Below are 23,258 nucleotides of genomic sequence, written 5' to 3'. Positions count from 1 at the left end.
GATTACAATTTACCAGATCTTGGAGTAGTGTAAGAGTGAGGGTCTCTGTCTGCGCCAACCATGAACCTATGTAACAAGAACAAGTATTTCTCAAACTGACCAACCCCATACTTTGAGAATTTGAAGTATCTGTGGCAAGAGTAATCCCCTCACAGCACCAATGGGAACCTGGATGGGTCATCTCCCAACTATGCCCTTCTCAACACTGTGGGGTAAGCGTACGAAGCCTAACCTGGAAGTCATTTATCTGACTGTCTGTAGAGGGCCACCTATCTCACAACACAAAGAAGAAAGTAAGCCAGAAGGAAAAATAACCAGAATGAGAGTCCCCCTCTGCTGGTAATTGCCCTTAGTTTGATCTTTTTGCGTTCCCAGTAATTGTCCCGGCCTGCATTAGCCTTCGGCCCATGCCTAAGACGGATCCAAGGTAGTTCAGTCTAATAGAGACAATCCATGATGCCATCAGCCTGTGAGGTATGTTGGCTCAATTGTGTTTTCGTAAATGTACACCCCCCCTCGGTCCACTAAGTTCAGGGGGCCAGGGGCTCCCTCCATCTACCGGGATCTGTGTAGGCCACTTGCTCTGTCTGGTGGAGTGTGAGTGATTTCTTCTACATCGAGCAGTGACCTGCCCAGGGAGAGCTGGGGCCCACCTCCTAAGCTGTCCGCTGCCCCAACCAACAGGGGTAGGGGGGTGGAGCCGAATTGTGACTATCTCCACTGCCCAGTGGAACACCTCCTCTGGTGATTCAAAAAATATTGTGGTATCTTTATAGATCCCCTTGAATTTAGGCGGGTATTGTAGCAAGTTGTGTATTTTGATGTCCTGTAGCTGTCTTTTGTCTTCTAGGAAAGATTCCCACTGCTGCATCATTTTGGTGTAGTTGGGGAATATCATCATTTTGTGTGACTCATATCATAGGGTGTCTTGAGAGCATGCATAATGCAAGATGCCATGCAGATGACAGTTCTCTGCAGCAGGGTTCTATGTGCCCTTTCTATGATGAAACATGGAGACAGAGAGTCTGCGGATACAGTGAACCACGGCTATTGATCAAGAAATCTCTCCGGGGAGGCACCCTCATATCCTTCTGGGAAGCACACGGTCATTTCAGCATGCCCCAACCCTCTGCATATGCCGCCCACTGCAAACTCCTTGGATACCATTGTTAGTCGCAGAATAATCTTTTTTCATATCTGTTACTGTGTCCTCCACTACAGAAACCCGGACCTCTGCCTTCGATATCCTCTTGACCAACTGACAGAGATCCTGGTATAGCAGCATCACATCCACCCCCACCTCTCCAATTTTGGCCTCCAGAGCACCGCAGGAGTGATCAATGGCCACCACGTTCCTAGAGGTATTTGTCACCATGCCTCCGGTGCACCCTGCAAGCCCACCTCAGAGGATGGCCAGACAGGTGGGGAAAGCAGTGATGCACCCTCAGGCTAGGCAAATTCGTCATGTGTGCTCAGTCTAGTTGGGGGTGCTTGTCTTTGGCCATTCTGGCTGTTAACACATCATAGAAAGATCAAATGCACCACCACTGCTGTGATGCGCCTGCCCTCAGCCTAGTCATGGCATCAGTAAGGAGGCACGAGTGGTCAAGATCTCTCCGGGGACCGCAAGCAAAGTCTGCGAGTCTAGCCAGTCACGTCTCCAAAGGAAGAGGGGGAATGGGGACACAAGTGCAGTTGGCAGGCTCCGTGCAGCCCGGGTGGGTGACCAATTGTTCAGTGGGTGGTCTATCCAAACCGAGCCACCTGCCCTCAATCTAGTTCAGGAACCGGTGAGGCACATCAAGCAGTCTAGGCCTTTCTTGGTGCACCATCAGCAGAAGGCAAAATCTTTGGGCCAGGCCCGTGGGCCCCAAGAGACAACCAGGAGACCTCAACATGTCAGCAGCACCTCACCTCCCATGTCCCTGCTCGACCAGTGAGTAACCTGGGGCCCTGGCACCCTTAAATTTGCCCCTAAACTGGAACGCCTCCTCAGTTGCGGCCCCAGATCCAGCCTCGTGGTCAACCTCCCTTCACACCTCACTCACCGGCAGGTTTTCCTGTTGAGCCCCATCAAGATGGGCTGCAACAGGCCACGCAGTGTTTCTCTGAGGGCCACAGGCCCAGCCGCACCATGTCTCTACTGTCGTCCCCAACAAGTCTGCAACAGAACGTCGACTCAGGGCCCTGGCTGGTCCTGGCAGCCCCAGGCAGATGGATGGTCTCTCTCACCCTCCTATGTCACTGCCACATCAGCTCCCGTCGCGCACCACTGCCCCCGGGCTTCTTCGGCTGGCCTCTCACATCACCACAGAGCCTGTCATGCTCAGCTCTGCAGATTCCTCCACTCCAGTGGTCCGCCACCAATTTCACTGCCAGCCCTTCGTTGGGAACCAGCTGATGGGGCAAAGAAAGAAGGATTAAGCAGTATTTACAGGCAAATGGCACAGAGCTCTCTCACTCCCATGGCCACCATTTCAGCGGTTAAAACCGACGCCAATTTAAATGTACCTTGTAAGCTGTCACGAAAGCTGAAATTTTGAGTTCATGGTTGGAATCGTGCTACTTCTTCCACCTCGTGGTTGCCAGCACAGAATGTCGAGCAAATGCCTCCGTTTGAAATCGAGTGCTGATGGAGAAAATAACCCTCTCGCCTTCCAGCCTGGTTTTAGTGAACTTTGGCAAATCCCTTAAATGCCACCAGCACCTTAGATGTTGCTAATTCTACCACTGCGCCATGAATGCGTTGCCAGCTCTGGCAGGATGAGGCGGATGTCTTCTCCCACGGAAGTTAAAGTAGGGGCCTCAGTTGCAATTTGTAATGCAAGAATGTAATTCTTGTGAGGTCTTGGCTGAAGTAATTCAAAATTAAATTAGGAGGCACTTTATCATTTATAATGGCGAACAAAGTTTACATGTACTTTTTGCAAATGATTCCATTCCACTCCTGTCACGCGAACACGGATAATTATAGAGCATGCATATTATATTTTGTGAACACATTTATATCATGAAGTGGGGCTATTTTCTGAATTGAACATGAAAAACCCATAGTTTGGATTCCACGTTTTGAGTGTGAATGCAAAAAAAAGTCACAAAATGACGCCGGTGAATGATTGCATATTTGAAGCATGAACATCAGCAAAGTAGATTTAGACATTTCAATGAAGGTACTTCCCTGTAGTAAAGTGCGGTATTCCCACAGGTAAGTTCATCCATGCATTCAGAATTACAGAAGGCGTTGCCCCTTTTTGTAATACCATATAGCCCATAAAGTCCATAAATGACAGCATTTTCCTTTCACAATCCCAGCCCAGTGGAATTTTAGGGACTGATTTACAGTTTGGCAGAGATGGCAATCAGCAACAGCAACAAAGGACCCTCTCTGACAAACCCACATTCCGTCTATCCAATTTAAAGGTTGGCCGAGCTTCAGGATGTCAGCGATGGAACCTATCCACCTCCATTGCCAAAAATGAGTCTAAAGAACCGATTGAGTATGCCCCGTTGAAGTTTAGCTATCGTACCGCCAACCATCCCAATGTAGAGGTGGCAATCTGATGGCTGTTGACTTCCACATCATGGGAGAAAACTCCAATGGTGTGGGGGTCATTTGTTTTTCATTCACCTTCGGGGTTTCTTTTTGCTAAATTAAAAAACGATATAAAAGTTTGACAGGTGGGCATCCTTTTGACAAACCCATCCGTCAAACCTTTACAGTATTGACAGTGACAGGAACCACTGAGTCAGAGGTTTGTGTGGATTTTGAGAGTTGTTTGCAGGGGTGACGGACAGTGCTGCATTTGATAGGTCCTTGGGTTGGTGGAGGAAATACATGCCCTTCACCATACGAATGGAGTACCCTCCATCTGCCAAACTCTTCATCAGCCCCTTTGTCTCTGGTATGCACCCAAAACCTACAAATAATTAGACGCTCTGCTCTGATTGGAGCTAGTTAATGATTTTCATTAAAACAGCTATGTGCATTTTTGCAGAGATCATCTATGTTATTGAAAACTATTTAATGTTGCAAAGTCAGATATTGAAAATACGTGTTTTTTTATTTGATATTGGATTAGGAATGCCTATAGTATTATGAAATCTAAAATGAATCCGGTAAGGTCAATGAAAATGTCTAATGTCTCCATTTCCATTTTAGAAACAAAAATAGCATTGAACAACAGTGGGGTTTTGACAGTAAAGGCTATATCTACTCTCAGGTATGAACATCATCAGCTGAATTATATCTAGTTTTAATATTCAGTGAATGTAGTTTATTTAACATTTCTTCACTATTATGTGATAATGAGTTCCGTAACTGTGTTATTAAAATCAAATCATAATTTTAATGAATTTAACATTTGTGAATTAATCTAAGAATATATTGACAAAATCATGTGAAAACAGTTGAACCTTAAACTACTTAAAGACAGATACTACTTTCTGTATTTATATCAAATTAAGTAATGAACATAATATTTTTATTCAGCCAAATAATGCATTACTTTCTATTACCACAAGCAGAGATTTATATAGAGCTCCTCTCTGCCCCATGCTTATCTTTTTTTTTTACCGAGAAGTAAAAGCAAATTATGTTACATTTAAAATAAGATTCTGAGTCTGTGTCATTTATTTAAGAGCTGAAGTTTCAAATCACACAGTCTCCATGTTAGTTATGATGCGTAGACCTAACACCCTTAAGAAGCAGCTGCTACTCCAAACCTTTTTTGTTTAGCTAAGTGGGTTTCTAGTGTTTATTCAAATATGGGAGCGGCCCTCTGCAAGTAGTAACTCTGCTCTCAAATTTGTACAAGAAATAGTTGAATCTATCCTCTCCAGTAGTATTCAAAATCAATGAAATGAAGCCAAATGGGAACTTACTGCAAACGTCTATGCTCAGAGCGAGGAGATTTTCCGGGGCCAATCTCAGAAAATATATGAAGAGAGCAACTTTACGGGGAAGTTTCTAGCCTGGCAAGTCAGAGAACAAGCAGCTGCAAATTTGATCCGAGGTTTAAAATGTCCACTGACTCATATTGATACAGTAGATTCGGCTGGGATAGGGAGGATAATGCGCACGCACTCTAATAATATCTATAGTCAGCAATATAAAACAGATCAGCAAAAGTTAACTGACTTTCTAGAAAGATATGCATTGCCTTCTCTTTCCCAAACCGAACAATTGACAATGTCGAGTCCATGGAAGAGTTAGAGTTGGTGGTGAAGGACCTCCCAAATGGCAAGGCCTGTGGCCCAGATGGGTTGCCTGCTGAGTTCTTTAAAGTTTTTTTTTGTGCCTTTGCTGATATTTTTTTGCAATTATTGAATTCTATGTTGGAAGGAGGACCAATACCAGATTCCTTTCGGGAAGGAACTGTTGTGAGTTTTTTGAAGAAGGGGAAAGAATCTAAGGATCTAAATTCGTACCGACAAAATACTTTATTAAACTCCGATTACAAAATTGCCACAAAATTATTATCAATACGTTTTAATCAAATACCAACAGATTTGATCCATCCTGATCAAAACAGTTTCATTGCAGGTAGGCAACTGAAAACGAATACGCATTATTTATTTGAAGCTTTAGATTATTTTGAGACACAGGGGATTCCTGCATTAATTTTGTTATTAGATGCTGAAAAAGCTTTTGATTTGGTGGTTTGGGAGACACTTTTTATTATTTTGCAGTATTTTGGTATCCCTGAGGAAATCATAAACCTAATTCGCAATCTTTATACTGGAGCCAAAGCTAATGTCATTATAAACACGGTTATGGTTGGGTCAGTTTCAGTTAAGCGGGGTATGAGGCAAGGTTGCCCATTATCACCTATTCTTTTTACATTTTTTATTGAACCGCTAGCGGTCGCAATTCGGAACTGCGTGAATATACTTCCTCCCATTCTCTCTATGGCTAAGATCAAGCTATACACTGACGATATTATGTTACTAATCAAACCCGAATTACAATCACAAACACGGCACTTCAGATTTTTGAAGAATATGAGGTTTTGGGGGGATATCGGATTAATAAGAAGAAAACGGAAATTCTGGTATGTGGAGGTAGAGACCCAGAACTGCATCCCGACATAAGAAGTTGCATCAATGATAAACCTAAAAGATATCTTGGGGTCTTTTTTTCAGCTTCAGTCCAAGATCTGTATAGACTTAATTTTGATCCCCTTCTCCAAAAGATTCGCACATTGTTCGGACGGTGGAATTCATTGCCATTGTCAATCTTGGGCCGGATAACCCTAATAAAAATGTCCGTTCTCCCTTTTTTTAATTTTCTGTTTTCTACAATTTCTTGCTTTTTGCCAGGATTATTTTTTTCTAAGGTAGAATCTATGTTCTCGGCGTTTGTTTGGGCGAAAAAAACACCTTGAATCGCCATGGCAACTCTTTATGAGGAGTCAGAACAGGGAGGTCTCGCTTTACCAAACCTCAGAGACAATTATAATGCATATTTTGCGCAATATCTGTCAAGATTCAAAAACCTATCTCAAAGCCAAAACTTATTTATACATTTTTTCTTTGATTTAATCTGCCTTGAAAACCAGTTACCTCCCCCTCTGCAGGTACTCAAATCTCCCAAATTTGTTCGCTGCAAGACCTGGGTATGGTTTTTAAAAAAACGTTCGGCCATGCTTAAAAGATATTCTCTCTCCCTTTTTAATTCCACATCCATGCTAGCTAGCACTTTCTCGTTTATAGGGATTAAAGTAGAGTCCGACATAGTTGAAAATTGGGCAAGGGTAGGATTCATTAAAGTAACCGATTTTTTAAGAAATGGAATGTGGATAACCCTGATAGAGATGGCACCTTTAATTCACGGACATTTTCTGTTACTCGGGTCTTATAGTATGATTTTAAAAATTTTAGGGCAATTTGATCCCTTACAGTTCAATCAGCCAACCCAAATGACCTTTTTGTGAATGAAGGGTTAAGGAAACCCGGGGAATGGAAGCGCTGTTTAGCTCAGAGCAGGGAGATCGATCTTAGTTTAAAAGCAATAAAAAAATGGCAGGAGCAAGAAAACCATGTACTATCCTTGAATGCTTGGAGGGCTATTAACAAATTTAATTTTAGCACATTGAGGGGAGCCAACTGGCGCAGAATGCTGTTTTTCAGCAAATGGCTATTGTACCGTACACTAGCGATTATCTCTAAAATGTATGTTAGCCATCCATCCAACTGCTTCAGATATTCTGGGATGAAATGTTCGTTTTTTTACAAACTTATTACAAGGCTATAATTTCTTTTAATGTAAAATTGATGTTGTATGGTTTTGATCCGGATCTTAAGCTCTCTGATCAGTTGGCCAGACTAGTATATATTGCAATGGTAGTGGCTAGATCTTTACTATTACAGAACTGGCGCTCAGAACAGATCCCATCCATGCAGGAATGGTTACAGAAAATGAGGAGAGTCAGGAAAAGCAAACAAACTTATGCATTGAGGGTAGGGGGGTAAAAAAAATTGATAACATCTGGGGAGCTTACTTTGATTATTTTGTAAATGGGACATCGTAGATGGAAGTCAACTGTAATTGATGTTTATTTTTGTATTTGCTGGCTTGAGATGTTTTATGATGAATTTTGATTGTGTATCTTTAATTGATAATGTCTCTAAAGGACTTCAATAAAAAAGTTAAAAAATAAAATAAATAGTTGAACCATTAATAATGAAGTCCAAGTCACTCTGTCAATACTTTAAATAAACAGGTCTTCAGGCATATTCAAAGTGATATTTATTATTCCCATCCAATAGTGACAGACAAACACAGAAACCATGTTTCTTTTCATAGACAGTGGGGCCTCTTCAGGGCTGATAGAAAGTTCATGAAAAACAAGCATTTGCAATGCAATCGGTCTTGCATTTGTGAGGGTTAGTTATTGGCGTTGTAAATGACGATCAGGTACATGCATCAATGTAGGATTTTGTGATTCCTTAATTGGGATTATAAAGGAAACGTAATTAAGAAATTACAAAAGCCTATGCATGGTGGAATCGCTATAAAATTAGCGATTCCCAAACATTCCTTAATTGCAAGTCGCAAATTGCGAATCGCAATTAAGGAATGTCTTCCCATTCATTCTTATAGGCCTACAAGCCCATAGGAATGAAAGGGAGATTGCATGCGCAATTTGCGAGTAACAATAGGCACTCACAAATTGCGCATGCAATTTCAAGGGTGCAAGGATGTCAAAAGGACACCCTGTTGCACCTCTGATATTGCTCTGTGCACACATGTTGCGCACACACTTGCCCCAGGGGCATGTGTGTTTGTGTTATGTACAACTTTAAAAAATGCACTTTAGTGCATTTTTCAAAGTTTTTGCAAATTACCATCAAGTTCAACTCGATGGTAATTTGCACCCCCTAGTAGCAAAATCGCTATTCCTAAGTGGTTCTTGCATTGCATTTAAGGAATCACAAATTGTGATTCCTTAAATGCAATCGCAATTTGAGAAATCACAATTAATTGTGAGTTCTCAAATTGCGAGAGCCTCGAACCTTAAAGCATCAAATGCCCTTTTTGCAGGCTCAACCTCAAGTTTTTTGCGAATCACACACCATTTGAGCTCGCAAAAATGGTTGATGCATGTGCCTGAATGTCTTTACGGATAAACTTCATGTATAGTGTATTGGAGTGGATGTATGGGGTTTGCAGTTGAATTATGTGGGTTGAATTGGAATTGATAGTTATGGAATGGTGTGGGGTGGAAATGTGTGCAGTGTAGTGTATTTGTGGAGTGGAATTATGTCGCATGGTGAATAGATAGGGGTGAGAGCTGCACAGAATAGATAGAACGGAAGATAGAGAGGGATACGTAGCATTTGCACTCGGTGGTGAATGAACTCCAGACAGAGGAGCAGAAAGAGTGTGTGAGAAAGAAGGTGAGAGCAGGCCACAGGCGCATTAGTGTGGGGTGGAACTGTGTGCCGTTGAGTGAAGTTATGCTTAATTGAATTATGTGTCATGGTAAGTAGTGCAATTATGTGGATTGCTGGTATGGGGCATTGCGTGCATTTATATGGGGTGCTTTTATGTTCTATTTAGTAGAATGTAATTATATGGTGCTGAGTGGTATTATATGGAGTGTACTTATGCTGTGGGGTCTGGAATTGTGGAGCCATTGAATTGTTTGTTGTTGTGTGGGATTATGTGGGTTGGTGTGCAATGGTATTTTCTGGCATGGTGAGGTGTAGTATTATTAGGTGTAGAATTATGTGGCACTTTGCGAATTTGAATTTATTTGTGAAGTGTAATTATGTGTTGTGGAGATACATTCTGTAGGACTATAGCATGTTCAATGTAATGTGGAATCATGAGCCTTCGGTTTGACGCTCTCTTTTAGTTTCCTTTCTAAATCACCTCCCTAGTTATCTATTCACTACAGATTTACACACAGTTAACAGCGGGCTATGGTGCATCAGGGGTGTAGCCTGGTCTGTGAGATTCAGAGCCCACACATCATGACTTTGCAGGGGATTAAAAAGCAAGTGGAACAGTTCTCAACTTTCCTGTGTGTATTTTATTGACCACTGAAACCTGAAAGGCGCGTTGGCCCTAAGGGACTCCAGCCTGTCAACTGCATATCATAGGTAGATTGGCTGTCTACGCATTAACGCTCTGAGGTATCAACTAGTAAGATGCAAAAGGCAGGCACGTAATAAAACGGTAACTTCATATTACTGTTAACTCATGTACGTGATATTTAAAGACGGGTTTCAAACAAAAGAAAGATAGTAGTCAAAGTAATCAGATGAGACTGGAATGTAGTATTACAGATATAGGTGCAGTTGTATTATCGCATATCAAAGGTTTTTGGGCTAGGCGCATGCCTGAGTGGATATAACTGAGAACCTAATGCTGAGGCAGATTGGGATACATTCCCTTATTGTTTGAGCAAAAAGGGTGGGGGTGGAAAAGATGGGAATAGGAAGATTGGCCTTCTTGAGGGGGTGAGGAGATGGGCTCTGCCTATGACTCCAGGTGATGAATTTGCACCAACCGCAGGAAGGAGAGCCAAGAACAATACAGAAGTGGGCAGTCCTGCTGTGATCTATGAGGCACAGTCTAAACAAGTGTGGAGACCCTTTATGAATTGGCCCCAGAATGTCTTGCAAGACTTTCTGTCACAAGTCATCACAAGATAAATAAAGATGTCAAATAAGAATGAGCAATGTGGAGGGAATGCTGAGTGGAAGACAGGAGTAAAGGTTAACAATGTAAAAGTGTGAAAATTAGTAACAGAGGAAGGTGAACCGAGAAAAAGAAGTTGAGTGGAGACGAAGTATGTAGAGAGAGTGGAGCAGACAAAAGGGAGAGAGAGATTAGAGTAGGAAAGGAAAAGTGAAGAAAAAGGAGAAGGTCATCAGAAAGAAGTAGAATGAGAGAGGTGGACAGCATAGGGCAGGGAAGAGTGCAAAGGGGCAGAGGTTAAAGAAGGTGCAGAGAGTAGGAGGATTAAAGAGAAATAGAAGAGGTAAGAGGAATTAGCATATGCGAATAGGTGCATTCACTGGAGCGGAGGAGGGTAGGGAGAGAAAGGAGGAGCAAAAAGTAGTATTATGTTTTGAAGCTCATATGAGGGCCACTTGACAGCTATGGCTTCTTTATCTGTGCGGGGGTCTCTGCTTGGGTTCCCTGCTGTATTCCTCATGTCTTCCAAAGGCTTGCTATCAGACAAAAAGCAATATTGCATGCTACCAAGCAGGCTTTTAACTCCACTTCACATAATCTTTCACACTAGCTCTGATAAACCACAGAGGGTAGCAAAACACACCATAACCACTCTTACTGCAGGGCTGAAACATAAACACATATGCAACTCTTCATTAACTCATGTTTATTGGTGCAATTTGCATCAGTGCTGCTATGCCCTCATATACACAATATTGAATACATATGAACATACTCAACTCACTGTTCACCACTGCATATCACTCCCAATACTCCAAACATAATTACTAAACACACGTCTGCCAAGTGAAGTTTCTTACGGGTGCTGCTCTGCCTTAGTCCTATTCCTATGCAGGTAAAGGTAGGTTTTTACTAACCACCTTCTCCCACCCTTCAGCCTTGGGAGAAGGCTCCCCTCAATTCACATATCCCAGCAAATCCCCCAGCTTGGCTCAACCAGGTTTTTGAACCACATTTGCCCTCTGGAGCAAGTAATGGACATGGGAGAAAGACACATTTTGCGTTCCATGTTAACTGAAAGAGGACTACAAAACTGGACAACTACCCACAAGTCCACTCATCATAGAGCCTCTCTGGCAGAGACCAAGAGTAAGAGTAAGAGTAAGATGTCTGATGTGTTAAACTCAGATAGGAACAGTTTTAAATTTAGAAGCACATCCCTCGATGCATTGTTCACCTCCAAAACTATTATGGGGCTTCATACAGTTTGATGTATACATTTCGTGCCCCAGCAGAGTCTTTGTTGAAACTTGTCAAATACACTATACGGCAATCAAATCAATTCTAAGATAGCACGGTAAGACACACCAGCCCCTTTCTTCAGTCTCTTTTGTGCCTATGAACTGCAATGTAGCTCCTGGTTGTCTGGTTAAGACATGAGTCTGATTAGTCTTGTATTTTTGGTGCCCCAAACTCCTTTCCTATCTGCTGGTAACAATTACTCAAAAGAAGACATGCGAATGATAAAGTGCAGCATCAATGGAGTGGGCACTGCACCGTGCAGGCAAAAAAGATTACCAGTGACGTTCACTTAAGAGTAACACAGTAGTAATACGAACACAGAGCAGGGGGAGGAGAGCGAGCCTCTGTGAAAATATAGAGTGGCGTCTATGAAGCGAGTGCCACCTTGAGCCAAGACAAAGCGTTGTGTCCATGAAGCAGGCGGTGCACTGAGCCAGGGAAACACTACTCGAATTGGAAAAAAAGTTCCTGAACAGAACATTATTTAAAAAAAGCAGAATCAGAAAAGTCCTGGGTCAACACTCCAGGGAAGTTAACAACTTGGAAAAAGCGGGACCAGGAAGCCTAATTACCCACTGCAAAGCAATCATTTTGTTGAGACAACTGACTATACAAATCCAATTCAATGGGAGGAGCCAAAGCCCACAAAGTACATACAACAGATCATCCTGTCTAGGGTCCACCTAAGCAATAATAAACATCACAAATTACATGTATTATAATCATACAAAGAAACATGTCACACAGAAAAGAAACGTAAAAAACCACATTATATAAAATAACACCTGAACAGTATACCAGTATCTCAGTACATGAATATTGAAACCGTCCTAGAGCACAAGCTGCAACAAATTGGGCTCAAATTGAAAATAAGGCAAACAAAATGTAAATGCCTGTTGTGACCGGATCACAACAGTTCATAAAAGAGGTTTGATTCACAATGGCATCTTTTACGTTATATCCCATAACAAAGTTTGTAGTTAGAACAAGTTCACTGTTTTAAATCCACCGACTATGAGGTAAACACACATCAATACTAAATTTGTCCCATATCGTTAGCAAAGCCTAGAACATGAAGGAGTTTCTAGTGTTAGCATGATTCTAATATTAAGTTTTAACACAGTTGAAGAATGCCCAATCTAAGGTGACAATCAACTGGCATTCTGGATATTTAGGGCCAAGTTTACTAAACTAAAATTACTGTGCAGCATTGCATGAAAGGGAGAGAGCAGAAAAGCATCATATCTGCTAATATATGGCACTGTTCTCCTCTTTTCCTACTCCCACGTACGTTTGCCAGCAATGTGCCAATGTAGGCATTGTGCAATGGTGTCTGTGTTCTCTTAATCATAGGTTTTGTACTGCAAGGGGCCCCTTCCAGTAGACAAACTATGCTTTAATACTTTCCCCAATTTTTATGTGTGCTAAATAATGCAGCACACATGCAAAATAGGAACAATTAGGTGACATTAAAATATTTTATGAGTCCCAGGAGCAGGATTAATGCATTTAATTCTCTGCCCCATTATGAGTGAGTATTTCTTTCCACATTTGTTTTTTTCTAATGTGGGAGAACAAGACCTGAATTTGCCATCCAGCAATTCCATGCTGTACAAGAGCACGTGGCTTTGGCTGTAGTCAAGTTAAGTTAAGTCAAAAGATTTATATAGCGCGCTACATACCCATAGGGTCTCAAGGCGCTTGAGGAAGGGTGGGGAATTACATGTCGAATATCCAAGTTTTAAGTTGCTTTCTGAATGCTAGGTGGTTCTGAGTAAGGCGAAGGTGAGTGGGAAGTGAGTTTCAAGTTTTAGCTGCCAGGTAGGAGAAGGATCTACCTCCCATGGTGGTTTTGTTGATGCGAGGTACAGTGGCAAGGGCTTGGTTGGAGGATCGTAGCTGACGGAAGGGGGTGTAGAAGGACAGTCGTGTGTTGAGGCATTCGGGTCCAAGTTCGTAAAGTGCTTTGTGTTCGTGGGTTAGGAGGCGGAAAGTAATCCTCTTATTTACGGGGAGCCAGTGGAGGTTTTTCAGGTGACCAGAGATGTGTTTTTTACGCGGGATGTCTAGTATGAGCCTGGCTGAAGCGTTCTGGATGCGTTGGAGTTTTTTCTGGAGTTTTGTAGCGGTACCGGTGTATAGGGTGTTTCCGTAGTCCAGGCGGCTCGTGACCAGTGCGTGGGTGACCGTTTTTCTAGTTTCGGTGGGGATCCAGCGAAATGTTTTTTTGAGCATGCGAAGAATGTTGAAGCAAGATGATTAAACGGCGTTGACTTGTCTGGTCATCGAGAGTGAGGAGTCCAGGATGACGCCCAGGTTCCGTGCGTGGTCTGTCGGATGGGTGCTTTTCCAAGGGCCTCCGGCCACCAAGAGTCATCCCAGGCGGAGGGGGAGGTGCCTAAGATGAGGACTTCTGTTTTGTCTGAGTTCAGTTTCAGACGGCTGTGCTTCATCCACTCGGCTACTTCTTTCATTCCTTCGTGTAAGTTGGTTTTGGCAGTGTTAGGGTCTTTGGTGAGTGAGAGGATCAGTTGAGTGTCGTCAGCGTAGGAGATGATGTTGAGATTGTGTTGGCGAGCGATGGGCGCAAGGGGGCTCATGTATATGTTGAAGAGGGTGGGGCTGAGTGACGATCCTTGTGGCACGCCGCAGATGACTTCAGAGGCCTCTGACTTGAATGGTGGGAGGCGGACTCTCTGGGTTCTTCCGGTGAGGAACGAGGTGATCCATTCCAGTTCTTTTCCTTGGATTCCGACGTTTCTGAGGCGCTGTAGCAGGGTGCTATGACAGACTGTGTCGAAGGCAGCGGAGAGGTCGAGGAGGATGAGGGCGACTGTGTCTCCATTGTTCAGTAGAGTTCGAATGTTGTCTGTTGCTGCGATAAGTGCGGTCTCAGTGCTGTGTTTGGCTCGGAAGCCGGACTGTGAGGAGTGGAGGGATTTGTTGGTTTCGAGGAAGGTGGCGAGCTGGTTGTTGACAGCTTTCTCGATGATTTTGGCCGGGAATAGAAGAAGCGAGATGGGGCGGTAGTTTTTGAGTTCGATGGGGTCAGCTGTGGGTTTTTTCAGAAGGGCGCTGAGTTCTGCGTGTTTCCAGCTTTCCGGGAAGGTGGCGGAGTTGAGGGAGCAGTTGATGACATCTCGGAGGTGTGGTGCTATGATGGAGTCTGCTTTGTTGAAGATGTGGTGAGGGCATGGGTCAGTTGGGGATCCTGAGTGGATGGAGTTCATCAGGCGGATGGTGTCCCCAGTGGAGATTGGGTTCCAGTCGTTAAGGATGTTCAAGGGGGGTGAAGGTCCTGCAGAAGGTTGGGTGGGTTGGTCTCCGGGTCGGTTGTCGAAGCTGTTGTGGATGTCTGCGATTTTGTTGTGGAAGAAGGAAGCTAGGGAGTCGCAGAGGGCTTGGGAGGGGGTGATGTCGTTGGAGTTGGCTGATGGGTTGGTAAATTTTTTGACGATGTTGAATAATTCCTTGTTGTTGTGGGCGTTGTTATCTAGTCGGTCTTTGAATGTGGCTTTCTTGGCAGACCGGATTAGTTGGTGGTGTATGCGGGTGGCGTTTTTGAAGGCATCCCTGGTGCTGTTGTTTGGGTCTTTTTTCCAGGCCTTCTCGAGGGAGCGACAGAGTTTCTTCCATTTCTTAAGATCATCGTTGAACCAGGAGGCATTTTTGCTGCCTAGTTTGATTTGACGTTTTTTCAACGGTGCTAGGATGTCTGCGCTGTTGGATAGCCATTGGGTGAGGTTAATGGCTGCTTGGTCGGGGTTTGACACCAGCGAGTAAAGAGCTATTGGTGTCTGGCACGGATCATGGCTGGCGTGGCGGGGGGAGGAAGAGAAAAAAACAATACACTTGTTTCTCCTTGTCTGTTCCAGCTAGAACCGAAGCAGGAAGCACAATCTTCGCGATGCTGCTGTTAGTAGCATTGTGATTGGTCTGAGTGCCGTGGTTCGGCGCTCAGACAGGCAGTGGGAGTCTGTGCATGTTCCAGCAGGGAAAAATAAAATGATAATAACATCATGTTATTATAATTTAATGTTTCCTTTTTTACTCTACTGAAAAGCAGTACTGCTGCCATTGAAAATACCTTTTCCTTTCCTCCTGTCTTCCCCTTAACCCTTGCCCTGCAGACAATTACCAAGGGTAAATGTATGTATTGAACTCCACAGCACTGGGAATTCTTTGTGGTTTAATGCCCAGAAATTTAATCCCACATGTTAATTCCCCATGCAATGGGGTTTTACTTGTAATTATGTGGTATTGGGATAGATTTACCATACAGTAATGCAAAAATTGCATGGGAATTTACTGCACCCTTAGTAGCGTTCAACTCATAATGAGGCCCCAGATGTATGAACAAAGAGGCAAACTACACATACAAAAAAAAAGAGGAATCAGAAAGCCAAAAGGAAGGTCCAGTATAAATAACTATAAAAAATAAAATGAAATTAAAATTCAACAAAAAATAAAAATCTCAAACCTAAATATTTTCTGATTAGAAACTAGTACTATACAAATACAACCTAGCTAACGTGAAATGTTCACATGGGTTTATTTTGCAAGGGTTCACATGCACATCTTAACTCTTCAACCATTATAGTTTATGATTATAGCACAAACCCGTTAACAATGACTTCTCTTAACGTTTTACTGATGCCACAGGGATATCTTGATTCAGGATCGTTTTTGGGTTTCAGTCTTGACCAAATATGGCATTTCTATTTCAAAACCAGAATCAAACATTAATGAGTTTGGTGCATGTAGCTCTTCTGAAGAATGTACATTTCCATCCAGTTCTCATTATGACACTTACTTTCCATGTGAATAATATATATGGGAAACACTGTACATAAATTAGCCATGCCTATAGCCTCCACACTACCCTAGACAGTTTTGGAACTAGTGAATATACCACAGAACCATCATATTGAGGCTTATTCTTCTAGGGACATTCTTAATGGAGGTTGTGTAGCTGCAGTGGAATCTTTGGGTCTCATATTGGTCCTGCCTGCTTTGGTTAAGATGCATACCTGTTGATCTTCTACTGGTGCTATTAAAGCTCTTAATGAGATCCGCAACCACATGAGTATTAATTGTAAAATCATATTTAGAAGTATTCATTTTAAAGGATTATTACAAAGTGTTAAAAGCACCCAGGAGCATAGACACTTCTGAAGACAGTGAAAAACCTGGCTTTTCCCTAGATAAATGCACCACCTGCATCCTGACAACACAGAACTGTAAACGAGACTTGCTGTTTGCAGACAGAATGTGCTTTGTTCTTCAGTATGTTATCAATATTATAAATCATTTTGTACAGTATAAGAACGTTATGGTTTAATTTTCTCATGAAGTTTTATCCATAAAATGGTTGTGTTTTTTTTAATGACTGCTAATATTGCCTACTATAAGGCTGCCTTTGACCTTTCTTCCAGGCCTATCCTGAATTTGTTATGACATTCCTTGAGGGGAAAAATGTGAGAGGAGAGGTGACCGAGGGAGAACGCCAGCTGCACCATTGGGCCTGGCCTGATACTCGTCAGGAGACAGACAGCAGCTCATCAGCAGAGGTCAGAGTTCTTTTGGAACCTACAGGCAGTTTGAGATAGATTTATAAATAGAACCATCTGACAAGAGTGCAGGTGCTCTATACACTGTAGTCAACAAAGTATTTATCAGACAATAATCATATATTGAAATATGTATCGGTTTAAGTTCAAATTCAAACTTGCTTCAATGTATTATACTTGCATAAATGTATGTATATGTATTAAAACATATACATTCACTTGTACCTATGGTTCCTGGTTGAACTTGGTGTGGGAGTTATGATTTACATGGCTATTGTGTTCGAGTTATGAATTGAGTTTCTAACCATAATTGCAAACCTCAGCATTTTTCAGTTTTAATTTGTAACCTTAACTGCACTTTACCTGTATTTATTTCAGTTTTTTAAACATATGTTACAACCAAAGCTAACTATAATTTCACTCTACCTTTGTTCGGTGAATTATTTATGATTTTGATCATATACCACATTCAACAGGGTTCCAATCTGCTGTGGACCATCAACACAGCCCTGCGCACAGCCTTTGCCCACATACATAGAGTGGTGAACAGATGGCCTGGCCGTCGGCCATATTCTCCATCCAACCTGATGAAGGCAGGCAACACCAGTTGGGAATGCCCTATGGCCTTGCACACCAGGGGTTGCTTTCGAACTGGCCCTGTGCTGAGCACACTACAATCCAGACAGACATACCCCTACTGTGCAGGCCTTTGACCCTGCACAGAAGGGGTTAGCTTCTAGGTTTGGCCTTTGGCTAGACCCTCTACCCAACCCACTGTGGGTGGAAACCACTCGCTGTGCACGGGTGAAGGTGTGCACAGCAGGTGTTCATAATCTTTTTAAGTTCAAGTAGAATTTTATTAGGAGAAACAAAGTTAATATTACAAAGAGCAAGAATGAAGACAACATCATCAAAACGGATATTAAACTAGGTTACCACAATAAATATCATATAATAAAGAATGCAGGGGAGGGAAAAGAAAAAGGGAATACAAAAATAAAAAGCAAATGAGGCTATTCAATTAAAGTGTACACTCACAGAGGCAATGTAACGTGGGATATAATCTGAACTCAGTCTATGCTCTGTGACCAACCTGCTGCAGGCAGAGAACCTTTGCTGGGGCTCCTAGAAGATGTATGATATTGGTAGGGGCTTGCACACAATAACATTATAAATCTCAGCATCCGTAAGCTTAAGTCTACTCATGCTGACATGTACAACCGCAACACTGTGGGGAAAGACATTCTCCCTACAAAGGTTCAGTGCTTGGTTGTTTGTAAAAAAATTGCAAAAATCAGTTTTTTACTCTTTTCCTTTACATTTCCAATTGCTTACATCTAAAGCAGGATGTGACAAGAGAAATATAAACATATATATATATATATATATATATATATATATATATATATATATATATATATATATATATATATATATATATATATATATATATATATATATATATATATATATATATATATATATATATATATATATATATATATATATGTATATATATATATATATATATATATACATATATCTATACTCATATAATAAAGAGAGAGCCCAAACCTTTTAGGCGGGTAATCTCAGGGACCACAGCACCAATCACAACACCCAATACAGCGTTGGAAAGGGCAGTTGCAGCAGAAGGACATAGGCTATGCAGACACCAACCATAGACATTTAAAAGGTAAAAGAACCGTGCCAGCAAAGTAGTCCCTTGTGGGTGTGTCTGCGTTGTGCTATGGGCGTGTGCTGTGGGCGTGTGCTGTGGGCGTGTGCTGTGGGCGTGACAAACGCTGGGGGCGTGTGGTACGTTCCGCCCTTCATGCCTGTCTCATATTGTGTGCTAATCCCACCCTGCTCCCTTTAAATACCCCTGCACCCCATAATCATAATCCACCCTTACTCCTTAAAATACCACAACACCCTTAAACACTAACCCATCTTAACCCTATAAATATACCCTGTACCCCAAAACCCAAACCTATCCCTAAACCCTAAAAATATCCCTTGTAAAAAACAAAGATGATGAAACAACAATGAATGATGAGAAGCCACGACTAATCTTGAAAGTTTTGAAATTCATAAGACTCTGATGAAATACTGGAATGTGATAAAAAAAAGATCCAGATATTGGTTCCACAATTGGAGATCGACCATTAATTTCATACAGAAAGGCACCATCACTCTGTGACACACTTGTCAACAGTCACTTTGCAAGCAAAAAAACTGAAACTTGGCTTCAGAAACGACAAAAGGGATTCACAAAATGTATGACTTGCAAAGCGCGCAAAGTAGGCAAAAATCTTAAAACCATCAAAGATCCAAGAGGTCGAACATTTGAAATCAAAGATACAATCACATGTGAATCGCAATTTGTGGTTTATCTTATCGAATGTTCTTGTGGCAAACGCTACATAGGTTCCACCATTTGTCTGTTGAAAAAGCATATATTAGAACACGTTCGAGCAATGCAAAACAAAGATATAAAGATATAACCTATGCCATAGCCAAGCACCTGCAAAGTCACACTGGAAAAACCTGGCAAGATATCAGATACTCAGGCCTAGCCATCATTTTTGAACATGGAAGAGGAGGAAATAGAATTAAAAAATTGAGACGCCTGGAGTCCAAATTAATAATCCGTTTCAAGACGAGGAGCCCGTTGGGGGTCAATGGAGACGAGGAGATGCATGTACATCTGTAAATAACATATTCTGAAAATCGAACTCTGAACATGGACAAATTTGATCTTCTTTTTCTGTTGCTCTTTATATCACTGTAAATATGAACACATGAATTGATTGTAAAATCATGATGAGTTGAAGAAAATATTGTAAAAGTCATTGTCAGTAAAGTTTTTGTCCATTGCTTGCGCTGCTGTCAGGATATGATGTGCGACAATGGTTGAATTAAGGAGCCACAAACGGCACTCAGCCGAGAATTGCATGACACAAGATTGCGCATACATTAGCAGTCGCGCAAATGCGTGTGATATAGAGTGACAAACTTAAATCACTCTTTATGGGCTCACTTAAAATGTTTAACCACTCAGGTCTTTATAGAATGCCCTTAACACACTGGTGTCAAATGCCCATGCCAGAGAACTGTGCAAATATGGATTGGTAAGCCGTAAGCGTGCTCCTTGCCTAACAAATATGGCCCTACCTATGAATGACTGGTTGCGATCTACACCTTTTATCACAACACAATGTTCATGTGCAAGTACACTTCTCGATTTACACCTTTTTACTGACACTAGGTCTGTTTTGACAAACCCGACACTTACAAGTACATCGGGCTGCAAAACACATTGACCGATATCTGTTTTCCGGCTTGCGATTATCCAAGTAACAGCAAGTATGTCTGCATGCTTTCCCTCTGGTCCGCAACCTGCCGAAACTCCAACACACGCGATTAAAGTCACAGGGCACCGGAAATACATAGACTGTTTCCGTTTCCTGGTTTGCACACCAACTCTCAATCTGGTCCGCAATCTGCCGCCAAACTCCAACATAAACGACTAAGAATGACGCGGTACCGGAAACACTTAGTTTGTTTCCGTTCTCTATCCTGGACCAATCGCTAAGGATTACTATGGATACGACAAGTTCATGATGGCCCCACTTCCAACCTACCAAGTGGGAGTCTATATCGATATGTTTCCGGCTTTGTTACTGAACCAATCAGCTTCAAAAATGTCTGGATAGCGATAACAATGTGGTTCCTCTTTGGTCCGCCACTGGCCCTTTTATTCGATCCACACGGGTTGGTCCACTACCTTCCCCTTGGCTCAGAAGATAGAACCGAGGCAACAATGGACAGGTGGGTGATACAACCGTGGCTCGTTTTTCCCTCTTGTGAGCTTTAGTTTCTTTTACCAGGAATTTCTCAATTGCGCTCCATACTTGTTGAAATATGAGCCTTACTCTAATTTGGTCAGCTATAAAGCATTTTTTCGATCTTCCGAGCATGCAGGAGACACCTTGTTGACAACTGTTCAAGGTTTCTGTGTCCCTTTGCTCTCTAATTATCTGCATACAAGTATATACATTTGCGAATGGAGGTACAATTTCTGACTTTGCAAAGTCAGAGTACCTGACTTTAAATTCAATTGCTAAAAAATCAAAGCACATTAATGAGAGACGTTTCAGCTTTGAGTTTATTCATGTGCTCTTCCAGCTGTATTTCTTGCCATCAATTACTGCCTACTTTGAGCATCACTTATAGTTTTTCATTACGCACTTTCTGGCGACAATCCACACATGTGAAAGAAAATCTCTTTTTTCATGTCTTCAATTTCTATGTTTAGAGCGTGGCCTCTTTTGACCTGAGCGAGTGCCAGGCGAGGTGGGGCCTTCTCCATAAAATTCATGGGTGAGTTAAAATTGATTACACTGTGGAACACACCATGTATGTTATTTGAAAATGCTTACAAATGTTACTACCTTGTGTGCATTTCTCTCTTTTCTTTTCCTTAGGAGAGTGTCTGTTACATAAAAATGAGACTACCATAGAGTAAAAAACTTTTACCGGTAGGTCTACATTATCATTATTATTTTTTACTCGTGATACTCTTTGATTCACTGTTGCAGTAGTGTATTTCCTAGGTCCTGATGAAATCCTGCTGAGGCTGAAACATGTTGACCAGTTAACATCTCTAACTGATAGTAATTCCTTCCATACTATCATCACTCTGCTTTTAATCATGCCGTTATGATGGTCACCCTTAATAAAGTTGTTCTTTGGCATCACAACAGGCATTTTTAACATTATTCTTCACATTCTGAGCACTGCAACCCCCCCTTTTTCCCTCAGCCCACTAACACAACCTGTCGGCTGTCCTTCTCACTGGTGGATCCTTTTCCTAGCATCCCTTGAAAAAAACATTCAAGCAGGGATCTAGTGGATACCAGTTTACATCTCTCAAACCCAGATGATGAGGTTCCGCCAATGGGTGGGCTGATGGGTATTCTTCCTTGTGCTTTCCCTCTCTCCTTTGGCTTGGTCCACTTCCTCTTTCTCTTTACTCTACATTTGAGTGTTTAGTTTTTCCACAGTATTGTTGAGACCCTTAGCATCCCCATATTGTTGTTTGATTATTCAGTTGGGGGACAGGGTGCAAGCTGGTCTGAAAATATTTTCCCCTTGGACCCTCTCCACATTTTTGTTTTTTCCTCGACACTACGTTCAAAATAAATGTAGATAAAATACGTATATTAATATATTCCAAAAGTCCAACAGCGGATGACACACACGAACCAGGAAAACAAAACGCCAAATTTAATACCTGAAATAAAGAAAGCTTTGTTTGTTGAACTTGAAGAAAAAGAAAAAAACGTCAGCTTCGAAACGAGGCTGCACATGCGTAGAGAGTACAACTGCTACACAAAAAAAGGAAAGCTTTACATACTATCACAGAAATGAAGGGGCATATTATAAACAAAAGGCGATACATTACCACCACTTTTATCGCCAGTAACGACCGATAAAGCGGCAATGATGGGCTTCATAATAGGCCCTTGTAAATTCCTATAGCAGCCCAGGTTCTATTATTAACATAGGCTGCTATGGCAATCATAACGGGATATTATAAAGACCATTATCGCCGCTTTATCGGCAGTCTCCTGCCGATAAAGCGGCAATAATGTATCACCTTATGTTGTTGATAATATAGCCAGAAATTAGTTTTATTAATTTAATTGTTTACTTGCCTACAATCATCCAGATTACGTTCTTTATCACCCCCCTCCCTGACCCTCCCCCGCCCTGCCTGTCTCACCGCAACTCCCTCCAGGGGCCGCATCTGTGCTTGATAATACGCCCTTGTTAATTCCCATAGAAGCCCATGTTAACACCAGAACATGGGCTTCTATGGGAATTAACAAGGGCGTATTATCAAGACCATTTTCGCCGTTTTATCAGCACTTTCCTGCCCACAAAACAACGATAATTTTAACACCGGTCCTTGATAATATGCCCGTCAGTGCCATGCCATCAGTAAAGGGCGAAACATTATCGCCGCTTTTATCGGTAAAAAACTGCAGCTAAAGCGCCGATAATAGGCTTGATAATAGGCCCTTGTAAATTCCCATAGCAGCCCAAGTTCTAGTGTCAACATGAGCTTCTATGGCAATTCACAAGGATATATTATCAAGCCCATTATCGCCGCTTTATTGACAGTTTCCTGGCGATAAAAACAGCGATAATGTATCCCCTTTTCTTGATAA

At 42.0% G+C, this 23,258-nt stretch overlaps 1 protein-coding gene across 1 annotated transcript in view; it reads left to right on the top strand.

Annotated features, from left to right (window-relative positions):
- The window catches only part of DCDC1 (doublecortin domain containing 1), a 1,639,395-nt gene that overhangs the window by 837,455 nt on the left and 778,682 nt on the right, over nt 1–23,258 (top strand). The window contains exons 17-18 of the mRNA XM_086955816.1: nt 4,160–4,220; nt 16,885–17,019. Coding sequence (XP_086811942.1) covers nt 4,160–4,220; nt 16,885–17,019 — 196 coding nt within the window. The remainder of the gene's footprint in view (nt 1–4,159; nt 4,221–16,884; nt 17,020–23,258) is intronic.

Source organism: Lissotriton vulgaris, chromosome 2_1, assembly GCF_964263255.1.
Source record: "Lissotriton vulgaris chromosome 2_1, aLisVul1.2, whole genome shotgun sequence".
Lineage (NCBI taxonomy): Eukaryota > Metazoa > Chordata > Amphibia > Caudata > Salamandridae > Lissotriton > Lissotriton vulgaris.
Note: the sequence above shows the minus strand (reverse complement) of the source record. Positions and strands in the feature narration are given on the sequence as shown.